Source organism: Schistocerca gregaria, chromosome 6 (assembly GCF_023897955.1).
Source record: "Schistocerca gregaria isolate iqSchGreg1 chromosome 6, iqSchGreg1.2, whole genome shotgun sequence".
NCBI classification, from domain to species: Eukaryota; Metazoa; Arthropoda; class Insecta; order Orthoptera; family Acrididae; genus Schistocerca; species Schistocerca gregaria.
Window position 1 is genome coordinate 417,948,475 of NC_064925.1, and position 13,681 is coordinate 417,962,155.

The window sequence follows — 13,681 nt, forward strand, 5'->3', positions numbered from 1 at the left end:
GTTAGATAGCTTAATTAATTTCTTTGCGTGTTTTTGGGTACTTGCATTGTTTAATTCATATATTTCGGGCGTATTATAGTATTTGAGGGTTGTAGCATCACGCCTTAGTACCTGAATAGTGTAAAATCACGTAGTCGTCTGTCTTCTGTTTTTGTTGTGAACGGCCAGTGTCGGTTGGTCAGTCAGTGTGCTCCCTGCCGCCGTTGGATAAGCAGCTGCAGCAGCAAGTCGTATAACCCTAGCTTACTTGTTTGTTAGATAGCTTAATTAATTTCTTTGCGTGTTTTTGGGTACTTGCATTGTTTAATTCATATATTTCGGGCGTATTATAGTATTTGACAGTTGTAGCATCACGCTTTAGTGTTTACTTCATAGATTCTTATTTAAATTGCGTGTGAGTTTCGTATAGGAGGTGCAATTTCGAGTTTTAGTTACTGTAATCGTAAATTCAGCAGATTGTAGTGCAGTCGTTAGGCATTTGTACAGGTTAGTTGATACATTCTTTGCGTGTTTCGCTTGCGTTATCTAGGCACGGACTCGTGTTTCGGTAACTGTTGTTCAACATTGATCAGAATGGACAGGGACTGCGATTGCTGTGTTCGGATGAGGGCTGACTTGGCATCCTTCGCTCACAGCTGCAATCGGCGTTGTCTTCGGTCGCGCAGCTTGAGGCTGTTGCCAATGGGCACCACTGTGGGGAGCCGGAGTTGGGTATCACGGGGATGTCAACCTCGTCCCGTCTGTGCCCAGATCGGTCTGCCACTGTGGTTGCCCCGGTTGCTGCCCGCAGTGGGGCTGAGCCCTCGCCTGTGGTTGATTGGGAGGTCGTTCCAAGGCGTGGCAGGCAGCGAAAGGCGTCCCCGGAGGCTGATCAGTGCGTCTAACAAACCGGTTTCAGGCACTGTCTCTGGCTGAGCCAGATGCAGCTGCCTGCCCTGTTTCAGAGGATCATTCTCAGCCTTCAAGGTCCGGGCAATCGCAGAGGGTGGGCTTACTGGTAGTTGGGAGCTCCAATGTTAGGTGCGTAATGGGGCCCCTTAGGGATACGACGGCTAAGGAGGGGAAGAAATCCAGTGTGCACACCGTGTGCATTCCGGGAGGAGTCATTCCTGATGTGGAAAGGGTCCTTCCGGATGCCATGAAGAGCACAGGGTGCAGCCAGCTGCAGGTGGTGGCACATGACGGCACTAATGACGTGTGTCGCTTTGGATCTGAGGAAATTCTCTCTGGATTCCAGCGGCTATCTGATTTGGTGAAGGCTGCTGGTCTTGCTTACGAGATGAAGGCAGAGCTCACCATCTGCAGCATTGTTGACAGAACCGACTGCGCACCTTTGGTGCAGAACCGGGTGGAGGGTCTGAATCAGAGGCTCAGACAGTTTTGCGACCGTATTGGCTGCAGATTCCTTGACTTGCGCCATAGTGTGGTGGGGTTTCGGGTTCCGCTGAATAGGCCAGGAGTTCACTACACTCAGCTGGCGGCTACACAGGTAGCGGAGGCTGTGTGGCGTGGACTGGGCGGTTTTTTAGGTTAGAAGGCCTCGGGAAAGTGCGGGATGGGCTGCAATGTCAAAGGGTGCTTGGCAATTACAGGACGTGCTTGGATCAAGGAAGAGTCGGAATTATAGTTGTAAATTGTTGTAGTTGCGCTGGAAAAGTCCCTGAGCTTCAAGCGCTAATAGAAAGCACAGAAGCTGATATCGTTATAGGTACAGAAAGCTGGCTAAAGCCTGAAATAAGTTCTGCAGAAATTTTTACAAAGTCTCAGACGGTGTTCAGGAAAGATAGATTAGGCAGAATTGGTGGTGGAGTGTTTGTGTCTGTCAGTAGTGGTTTATCTTGTAGTGAAGTCGAAGTAGATACTCCGTGCGAATTGGTATGGGTGGAGGTTATACTTAACAGCCGAATTAAGTTAATACTTGGCTCCTTCTACCGACTCCCAGACTCCGATAATACAGTTGCGGAACAGTTCAGAGTAAGTTTGAGTCTCGTAACAAATAAATACTCCACTCATACGGTTATAGTTGGTGGGGACTTCAACCTACCCTCGGTATGTTGGCAAAAATACTTGTTCAAAACCGGTGGTAGGCAGAAAACATCTTCCGAGATTGTCCTAAATGCTTTCTCCGAAAATTATTTCGAGCAGTTAGTCCACGAACCCACGCGAATTGTAAATGGTTGCAAAAACACACTTGACCTCTTAGCCACAAACAATCCAGAGCTGATAGAGAGCATCATGACTGATACAGGGATTAGTGATCACAAGGTCATTGTAGCTAGGCTCAATACCATTTCTTCCAAATCCATTAGAAACAAACGCAAAATAATTTTATTTAAAAAAGGGGATAAAGTGCCACTAGAAGCCTTCCTAAAAGACAACTTCCATTTCTTCCGAACTGACTATGCGAATGTAGATGAGACGTGGCTCAAATTCAAAGATATAGTAGCAACAGCAATTGAGATATTCATACCTCATAAATTGGTAAGAGATGGAACGGATCCCCCGTGGTACACAAAAAAGGTCCGAACGCTATTGCAGAGGCAACGGAAAAAGCATGCGAAGTTCAGAAGAACGCGAAATCCCGAAGATGGGCTAAAATTTACAGACGCGCGAAATTTGGCACGTACTTCGATGCGAGATGCCTTTAATAGGTTCCACAATGAAACATTGTCTCGAAATTTGGTAGAAAATCCGAAGAAATTATGGTCGTATGTAAAGTACACAAGCGGCAAGACACAGTCAATACCTTCGCTGCGCAGTGCTGATGGTACTGTTATCGATGACTGTGCCGCTAAAGCGGAGTTATTGAACGCAGTTTTCCGAAATTCCTTCACCAGGGAAGACGAATGGAATATTCCAGAATTTGAAACACGAACATCTGCTAGCATGAGTTTCTTAGAAGTAGATACCTTAGGGGTTGCGAAGCAACTCAAATCGCTTGATACGGGCAAGTCTTCAGGTCCAGATTGTATACCGATTAGATTCCTTTCTGATTAAGCTGATACTATAGCTCCCTACTTAGCACTCATATACAACTGCTCGCTCACCGATAGATCTGTACCTACAGATTGGAAAATTGTGCAGGTCGCACAAGTGTTCAAGAAGGGTAGTAGGAGTAATCCATTTAACTACAGACCTATATCATTGACGTCGGTTTGCAGTAGGGTTTTGGAGCATATACTGTATTCAAACATTATGAATCACCTTGAAGGGAACGATCTATTGACACGTAATCAGCATGGCTTCAGAAAACATCACTCTTGTGCAACGCAGCTAGCTCTTTATTCGCACGAAGTAATGGCCGCTATCGACAGGGGATCTCAAGTTGATTCTGTATGTCCAGATTTCCGGAAAGCTTTTGACACCGTTCCTCATAAGCGACTTCTAATCAAGCTGCGGAGCTATGGGGTATCGTCTCAGTTGTGCGACTGGATTCGTGATTTCCTGTCAGGAAGGTCGCAGTTTGTAGTAATAGACGGCAAATCATCGAGTAAAACTGAAGTGATATCAGGTGTTCCCCAGGGAAGCGTTCTGGGACCTCTACTGTTCCTGATCTATATAAATGACCTGGGTGACAATCTGAGCAGTTCTCTTAGACTGTTCGCAGATGATGCTGTAATTTACCGTCTAGTAAGGTCATCCGAAGACCAGTATCAGTTGCAAAGCGATTTAGAAAAGATTGCTGTATGGTGTGTCAGGTGGCAGTTGATGCTATATAATGAAAAGTGTGAGATGATCCACATGAGTTCCAAAAGAAATCTGTTGGAATTTGATTACTCGATAAATAGTACAATTCTCAAGGCTGTCAATTCAACTAAGTACCTGGGTGTTAAAATTACGAACAACTTCAGTTGGAAGGACCACATAGATAATATTGTCGGGAAGGCGAGCCAAAGGTTGCGTTTCATTGGCAGGACACTTAGAAGATGCAACAAGTCCACTAAAGAGACAGCTTACACTACATTCGTTCGTCCTCTGTTAGAATATTGCTGCGCGGTGTGGGATCCTTACCAGGTGGGATTGACGGAGGACATCGAAAGGGTGCAAAAAAGGGCAGCTCGTTTTGTGTTATCACGTTATAGGGGAGAGAGTGTGGCAGATATGATACACGAGTTGGGATGGAAGTCATTACAGCATATACGTTTTTCATCGCGGCGAGACCTTTTTACGAAATTTCAGTCACCAACTTTCTCTTCCGAATGCAAAAATATTTTGTTGAGCCCAACCTACATAGGTAGGAATGATCATCAAAATAAAATAAGAGAAATCAGAGCTCTAACGGAAAGGTTTAGGTGTTCGTTTTTCCCGCTCGCTATTCGGGAGTGGAATAGTAGAGAGATAGGATGATTGTGGTTCGATGAACCCTCTGCCAAGCACTTAAATGTGAATTGCAGAGTAGTCATGTAGATGTCATGTAGATGTAGATAATATTTTCCTCAAAATTTAATGTGTCAGGCCAATTTCCCTTCTATTAAATAGCAGAGCCAATGATACATCTTCTTTTACCTTACATACTTTACCTGTGTGTTATCACGTTCCTCTATCCATCCATGCTCTGCCCCTTATCTCATGTCCACTGCTGCATGCTCATATTAATAAAAACCCAATTAATTTCTAATTACTGCTGTACGTACCACGTACGAATATAAACTGTGCATATGTGTCATTTTTATCAGTGTCATTGTAATTTTTAATTTCTAAATGTAACATAACATGTTTACTGAAATGTATGTCATATAAAATATGTAAAACGTCTGATCACATGTAAGAGATGTCCTGATGGCCCTAATCTTGCAAGGTTAAATAAATCAATAAAAACTATATTGTCTTATTTGCTCAGTACCAACTAATGTATATATATCTCTGTGCATTATTCTCACCCATCATGAAAATTAATGTGTCTGCTAACTGTGTAATTTGGTACCAACTTGAGAATGTTCATCTGTCAGACTAAGTACACACATATATATATAAAACAAAGATGCTGTAACTTACCAAATGAGAAAGTGCTGGTAGATAGACACAATAAAAAACACACAAGCACACACAAAAATTTCAAGCTTTCGCAACCCAAGGTTGTTTCATCAGAAAAGAGGGAAGGAGAGAGAAAGACGAAAGGATATGGGTTTTAAGGGAGAGGGTAAGGAGTCATTCCAATCCCGGGAGTGGAAAGACTTACCGTACAGGGGGAAAAAGGACAGGTATACACTCGCGCATACACACACACATATCTATCCGCACAATATGTCTGCCTGTGTCTGTGTATGTGGAGACGGATATGTGTGCTTGTGCGACCGTGTCCCTACCCTTTTTTCCCCTAAGGTAAGTCTTTCTGTTCCCGGGATTGGAATGACTTCTTACCCTTTCCCTTAAAACCCACAACCTTTTGTCTTTCCCTCTTCTTCTCTCTCTCCTGATGCAGCAACCTTGGGTTGTGAAAGCTTGAAATTTGTGTGTATGTTTGTGTGTTTTATATTGTGTCTATCTCCCAGCGCTTTCTTGTTTGGTAAGTTACAGCATCTTTGTTTTTTTATATACATATTTTTCCCGCATGGAATGTTTCCCTCTATTATATTCATAAGTACATATATAAAGATTCCAAGACTTACCAAGCGGGAAAGCGCCGGCAAACAGGCACATGAACAAAACACACAAACACACACAGAGAATTACGAGCTTTCGCGACTGGCAGTTGCTTCGTCAGGAAAGAGGGAAGGAGAGGGAAAAATGAAAGGATGTGGGTTTTAAGGGAGAGGGTAAGGAGTCATTCCAATCCCGGGAGCGGAAAGACTTCCCTTAGGGGAAAAAAAGGACAGGTGTACACTCGCACACACACACACATATCCATCCGCACATACACAGACACAAGCAGACAACCCACATCCTTTCATTTTTCCCTCTCCTTCCCTCTTTCCTGACGAAGCAACTGCCAGTTGCGAAAGCTCGTAATTCTGTGTGTGTGTTTGTGTGTTTTGTTCATGTGCCTGTCTGCCGGCGCTTTCCCGCTTGGTAAGTCTTGGAATCTTTGTTTTTAATATATTTTTCCCATGGGGAAGTTTCTTTCTATTTTATTTACATCATCATTAATAAGTATATATATAATAAAAACAAAGATTCCAAGACTTACCAAGCGGGAAAGCGCCGGCAGACAGGCACATGAACAAAACACACAAACACACACACAGAATTACGAGCTTTCGCAACTGGCAGTTGCTTCGTCAGGAAAGAGGGAAGGAGAGGGAAAAATGAAAGGATGTGGGTTTTAAGGGAGAGGGTAAGGAGTCATTCCAATCCCGGGAGCGGAAAGACTTCCCTTAGGGGAAAAAAAGGACAGGTGTACACTCGCACACACACACACACACATATCCATCCGCACATACACAGACACAAGCAGACATATTTAAAGGCAAAGAGCCTTTGCCTTTAAATATGTCTGCTTGTGTCTGTGTATGTGCGGATGGATATGTGTGTGTGTGTGTGTGTGTGTGTGTGTGTGTGTGTGTGTGTGTGTGTGTGTGTGTGTGTGTGTGCGCGAGTGTACACCTGTCCTTTTTTTCCCCTAAGGGAAGTCTTTCCGCTCCCGGGATTGGAATGACTCCTTACCCTCTCCCTTAAAACCCACATCCTTTCATTTTTCCCTCTCCTTCCCTCTTTCCTGACGAAGCAACTGCCAGTTGCGAAAGCTCGTAATTCTGTGTGTGTGTTTGTGTGTTTTGTTCATGTGCCTGTCTGCCAGCGCTTTCCCACTTGGTAAGTCTTGGAATCTTTGTTTTTAATATATTTTTCCCATGTGGAAGTTTCTTTCTATTTTATTTACATCATCATATATATATATATATACACACATTAATAAAATAGAAACAAACATTCCACATGGGAAAAATATATTAAAAACAAAGATTCCATGACTTACCAAATGGGAAAGTGCTGGTAGATAGGCACAATAAAAAAACACAAACACACACACAAAATTTCAAGCTTTCGCAAACAACGATTGCTTCGTCAGGAAAGAGGTAAGGAGAGGGAAAGATGAAAGGATGTGGGTTTTAAGGGAGAGGGTAAGGAGTAATTCCAATCCCGGGACGGGAAAGACTTATCTTAGGGGAAAAAAAGGACAGGTATACACTCTCCCACACACACACACACACACACACACACACACACACACACACACACACACACACACGCATATACAGACACAAGCAGACATATTTAAAGGCTTTAAATAAGGTAAGTCTTTCTGCTCCCAGGATTGGAATGACTCCTTACCCTCTCCCTTAAAACCCACATCCTTTCATCTTTCCCTCTCCATAACTCTTTCCTGATGAAGCAACCATTGTTTGCGAAAGCTTGAAATTTTGTGTGTGTGTTTGTGTTTTTTTATTGTGCCTATCTACCAGAGCTTTCCCGATTGGTAAGTCATGGAATCTTTGTTTTTAATATACATACATACATTAATGCTTGTCTGATAGATCATGAATGTGACATTTCATAATGATGTGGAACATATCACTTTAACATAGTTTTTCTTTACACAATTTTTTTTTATTTAACAGTTACTAATTCATGTCTAAGAATTCATCTATTCAGTAGATGACATTGTCATTTAGAAATTCTTTTAATTTGCTTTTAAATGTTGGTTGGCTATCTGTCAGACTTTTAATACTATTTGGCACATGACCAAATCTGTTTCAGTCCGGAACCGCGTGACTGCTACGGTTGCAGGTTCGAATCCTGCCTCGGGCATGGATGTGTGTGAGGTCCTTAGATTAGTTAGGTTTAAGTAGTTCTAAGTTCTAGGGAACTGATGACCTAAGATGTTAAGTCCCATAGTGCTCAGAGCCAGTTTGAACCAAAGATTTTTGTGGCAGCATAACTCACTACTTTCCGTGCTAAAGTGATATTTAATCCAGGAGAGTGAATATCATCCTTTCTTCTAGTGTTGTAGCTATGCACATCACAGTTATTTTTGAATTGTGATGGGTTATTAATGACAAATGTCGTAAGTGAATATATTTATTGCGAAGGTACTGTGAATTCCCTGAGTTTCTTAAATAAATGTCAGCAAGGTGATGTTGGGTGGGCTCCAGCTATTATTCTGATTACACTCTTTTGTGCAATGAATGCTTTCTCTCTTGATGATGAGCTGCCCAAAATATGAAAATAGATATAGTAGGCTAATTTACTGATACGTTTATCATCAAAATTTGCAATAACCCTAATAACGTAAAAAGGTGAACCTAACCGTTACAGCAGATCATTGATTTGTTTCTTCCAATTCAATTTCTCATTAATGCACACACCCAGAAACTTTGAGTATTCTGCCTTAGCAACAGATTAGTCTATACTTATGAATGGCGTTATGGAATTTACTGTAGAGAATTGTAGAAACTATGTTTTCTCAAAATTTAGTGAGAGAACCATTTGCAGAGAACCACTAAATAATTTTTTGAAAGACATTATTTGCAGTTTCCTCTGCTGATTCCTGTTTCTTGAATGTGATTACAATACTTGTATCATCAGCAAAAAGAACTAATTTTGCACCCTCACGAATATAAGAGTGGCAAGTCGTTAATATACCGGGTGATCAAAAAGTCAGTATAAATTTGAAAACTTAATAAACCACAGAATAATGTAGATAGAAAGGTACAAATTCACACACATGCTTGGAATGACATGGGGTTTTATTAGAACAAAACAAAATACAAAAGTTCAAAAAATGTCCGACAGATGCCGCTTCATCTGATCAGAATAGCAATAATTAGCATAACAAAGTAAGACAAAGCAAAGATGGTGTTCTTTACAGGAAATGCTCAATATGTCCACCATCATTCCTCAACAATAGCTGTAGTCGAAGAATAATGTTGTGAACAGCACTGTAAAGCATGTCCGGAGTTATGGTGAGGCATTGGTGTCGGATATTGTCTTTCAGTATCCCTAGAGATGTCGGTCGATCACGATACACTTGCGACTTCAGGTAACCCCAAAGCCAATAGTCGCACGGACTGAGGTCTGGGGACATGGGAGGCCAAGCATGACGAAAGTGGCGGCTGAGCACACGATAATCACCAAACAACGCATGCAAGAGATCTTTCACGTGTCTAGCAATAAGAGCTGGAATGCCATCCTGCATAAACATTGTACATTCCAGCAGGTGTTTATTAGCCAGGCTGGGGCTGATGCGATTCTATAACATATCAGCGTACCTCTCACCCATCACGGTAACAGTTACAAAACCAGAATCACGCATTTCCTTGAAGAAAAAAGGCCCGATAACGGTAGATGTGGTAAATCCAACCCATACCGTGACTTTCTCATTGTGCAATGGATCTTCCATGACAGCTCTAGGATTTTCAGTAGCCCAAATTCTGCAGTTGTGGGTTTTGACAGACCCTCGGAGGATGAAATGAGCTTTGTCGGTCCACAACAAGTTACTCAACCAATCGTCATCTTCCGCCATCTTTTGAAAACCCACACCGCAAATGCCCTCCGCTTCACTAAATCACCAATTGTCATGGTGCTGATGGATTTTGTACGCATAGCATCAGAGGGTATGCCTCAGTGCCAACCAAACAGTGGTGTATGGAATGCCGGTGCGATGTGCGACTGCACGAGCACTGACTTTCCCGTACATAGACGAACCCGCTACAGTCTCCATTTCTTCCTGAGCTCTCTCAGCAACATTGCACCTTGTGCTCGGTCGGCTACTATGGGGTCTATCATTTAAACAACTGGTGGCTTCGAACTTCGAAATCGTTCTCGCCACAGCTGCATTTGTCAACGGACCTTTACCTGCTCGAATCCCCTTCCTATGGCAATAGGACCGTAATGCTGAACTAGCACATTCCCCATTTTGGTAATAAAGCTTCACTAAAAGCGCCTTTTCAGGTAATGTCAACATGCTGTGACTGCTGGCGCAACTGATTCTCTCTCTAATTACAGCTCCTTTTATACACAATTGTCATGTGCAGTCACTGATGTTTTGCTGTCCAGCACCATCTGTCGGACATTTTGTGAACTTTGTTTCTTTATTGGTTCTAATAAAACCCAATGTCATTCCAAGCATGTGTGTCAATTTTTACCTCTCTATCTACATTATTCTGTGGTTTATTAAGTTTTCAAATTTATACTCGCTTTTTGATCACCCGGTATATTAAGAACAGTAAGGTCCCCAAGACTGAACATTGTGGGACACCATTCTTGATACTTCCCCAGTTACAGGACTCTGCTGGTTTTTGCAGACTATCTGTACTGTTAATTTCAACCTTCTGCATCGTTTCAGTTAAGTATGAATTATACCATTTGTGCACTGTCTCACCCATACCTTAATACTTAAGCTTATCTAGAAGAATTTCATGATTTACACAATCAAAAGCCATTGAGAGATCACAAGATATCTCAATGAGTGATATTCGGTTATTCAATGCATTCAATATTTGATCAGTGAAAGCATACATAGCATTTTCTGTTGAAAAGCTATTCTGAAAAGTCTTCATTTTTATAAATACGTGATGCTACTCTAAAATACATTACTTTTTCACGAATTTTGGATCAAGCTGTCAGAAGTGAGATTGAGAGGTAGTTGTTAGCATCAGATTTATCCCTTTTTATATGCAACAGTTTAACAATAGCATATTTCAGTCTCTTTGGAAAAATGCACTGTTTCAGTGAGTTACTACATATGTGGCTGAGAATCCTACTTATTTGTTGGGAACAAGCTTTTAGTACTCTCTTGGAAGTGCCATCAATTCCATGTGAGCTATTTCTTTTGAGGGAATTTATTATTTTCATAATTTCAGTAGGGGAGGTGGGTTGAATTTCAATTTTATCAAATTGCATAGGCACTGCCTCTTCCATATACTGCCTTGCATTATCTAATGAATAGCTGGATCCTATTTTCTTCACAACACTTAAAAAAAGATTATTAAAAACGTTTTCTACTCCTGACTTCTTGTTAACAAACTTTTCATTGTGTTAGATAGAAATACAGTCTTCCTGTGCTCCCAGTTGCCTTGTTTCCCTTTTCACAATATCCCAAATTGTTTTAATTTTATGATCAGATGTGCTAATCTCAGACATACAAAAGTATGCTGTATGTGCCTTTGTCAAACAGCTTAATAGGAATGTGTAAGTGTCTACCAGTAAACAACTAATTTATCTGAAAACTGGAACCAGTCATCAAACAGCTTATTGTGACAATAAAAGTAGCAAAAATCACATTAATTAAAAGTTGTGTGGTGAACATTATAGAAAGCTTTCTCATAAGACTAGTTTTATAGCAATTCAATTATTTTCACCACACGCGCCTTCTGTTCTGGATTCTTCCCCTTGACACCAGTTTCTCAAAACTCCACAGGTGGGAACTAGCACTACAACATGTCCTTGGTTCTCTTCACCCATCTGGCCTTAGCTTACCTCAATTTCTTTTGTCTCAGCATTTCATCACTTTAACTATGCTTTGGTTCACTCCATTTTAGTTTTCTACTCTTTCATGTCTTTCCCATCTACTTTTCACCACCCTCCTCCCACCTCTGTTACATGCAATGCACTTAGCTTTTCACTCTAATAAACTCATGAATGATGGTGAAGCAGTAATAATTTCTGTTTGTCTACTAACCTGCCTTCCACCTTTAAGCTCTCAGGTTTTCAAATCTCGTCCAATGCAGTCCCCAATAATCAGTCTTTCCTTCTCATAGCATGCGGAAAGACTCCCCTGACCTGCAGTTCTGGGTGACATTCCCAAAATCTACCCCTTTTTGTAGACCTCTCCAGTCCTTTTTCTTCACCCCTTTACCTTCCCCTTCAACCCTTCTGCCTGAAAGAGGAGACACTGGTTCCCTAAGGTTGCCAATTACAACCACCTGCCGCTGCTTGGTGAGTAGATCTTTTTATCTAAACAACTTTTGGTAACGATTGTTTTGCTTTCAAATATTCTTTAAAGTCTGTGATACCAATAATGTCAGAAGAAGGAAATGAAACATGCACTAATTGATTATATCAGGTATACTAGTTTCTATTAAGGGAAGTATGGTTACCTTTCCTGAACAATCACAAATACCATCCAGTTTCACTTCTTCTCCATCTTTGGCCACCATTGTATGAGACATCTTTGTGTTTCTGCCTCCTTCCTGAGTAAATTTCAGTTTAGCCAGTGAATCATACAACTTGGAGAGATGTCTGTAAATCATAACAATTTCTCTATTAGAGCAAAGGCAATCAGCATCAGAATTTATTGTCTGATTACATAAGAGATGGAATTATTTGATTTACAATACTCCTCAAAATTTATAATTGTCTTATTAAACTACTATGGCCATTGAAAACATTTCTTACAGATGATATGAATGTAGATTTAGAGAATATAATTTATGGAAATAATTTATGGAAATATGCCATTATTATGTTACATTAGTATCTAGAAATTTCCACAAGGAATGGTAGGATTTTCTATTATTAGTACATTGTACAGTGTCTTCTTCAGTGTCATTAACTCCACACAGTGGATACTTTTTAGCTTTAATTTACTTTAGATCTTATCTTTTGTTTCATATCTACGGGGGCAATTTTTTTCTTCAAACAATTTTCAGTTTTGATGTGCGGCACAATATACCTCAAAATGTACAGACAGGAATATTTACTATTTTCTTATTTCTTGATAACAGAAAACATGAGTCTCCATGTTTTGCATTACATATTTCTAGTTTTTTTTTCCTTTTTAACACATTACTTGCACTTCATTACAAATAATTTTGTATCTTAAAACTGATTCAAATGATGAGTGGCACACTATCTTTCCTGCACTCATTTTTGATGAAGTGAATGGTACAGACATTGCAAACAAGAACCTATTTAATTTATTTGTTAAATAGTTCGTGTGTGTTGCCTAGGACGCCCGTCCCCTGTCCCAGGTGTATTTCAAGCAATTATGAACTGCTTCCTGCAGGTCCTGGCTTGATGAATAATTCATAGTTAATTTGTTCTGGAATGCTTATTACGAAACTGGTTAATTTAGGATTTCTTGAAGTTTCACATTAAGCCATTTAAACAAGGTGAACTTTTATGACGGTGTAATTTTTTCCAATCAGCACTGTGGTATCACTTGCAAGTATATTGTATGAGTATTTAAATTTACAGGCAAAGTCATCTACACAAAATACAAAAAGAATTGAACTCAGAATTGATCCTTGTGGAAGAAACAGTTAAACTGTTTTCACTTGTGAGGAACGATTTGCATTATTTGAGACAACCACAACCTCTATTTTCTTTTTGAGTTTTGACAAATATGACCTAATCTATTTCAAAGAATTTTCCTTGGTTCTATGTCTTTCTAGTTTATGAGCTTTAGAAAGTGGTTCATACTATTCAATGCCTCGGTGAGATCACAGAAAATTCATGAGGGTTTTTTTATTTATCAAAAGAGCAGCTAATATTTTCTAAAAGACCATTTACAGCTTGTATAGTTGTTTCATGCTTGTGAATGCCAAACTGATTTTTTCAGTTTGATAGTGGAATTATATATGAAATTCTCTGTCTGTATAGCAAGAAATTGTTTCTGAAACCTTTAGAGAAAAGAACACTGTCAATAACATCAATTCTTTACACAGTCTCTCTCAACATGCATGCACTTGTTCAATCTCTCCCATTCCTGTTCTGAAAGAAGCTTTTCACAGCATTGTGCACA

The 13,681-nt window shown here is 40.5% G+C and overlaps 1 protein-coding gene across 1 annotated transcript in view; it reads right to left on the reverse strand.

Annotated features, from left to right (window-relative positions):
• Positions 1-13,681, reverse strand: part of LOC126277970 (dynein beta chain, ciliary-like) — a 694,172-nt gene that overhangs the window by 348,442 nt on the left and 332,049 nt on the right. Inside the window, exon 18 of the mRNA XM_049977623.1 lies at positions 12,036-12,177. Coding sequence (XP_049833580.1) covers positions 12,036-12,177 — 142 coding nt within the window. The remainder of the gene's footprint in view (positions 1-12,035; positions 12,178-13,681) is intronic.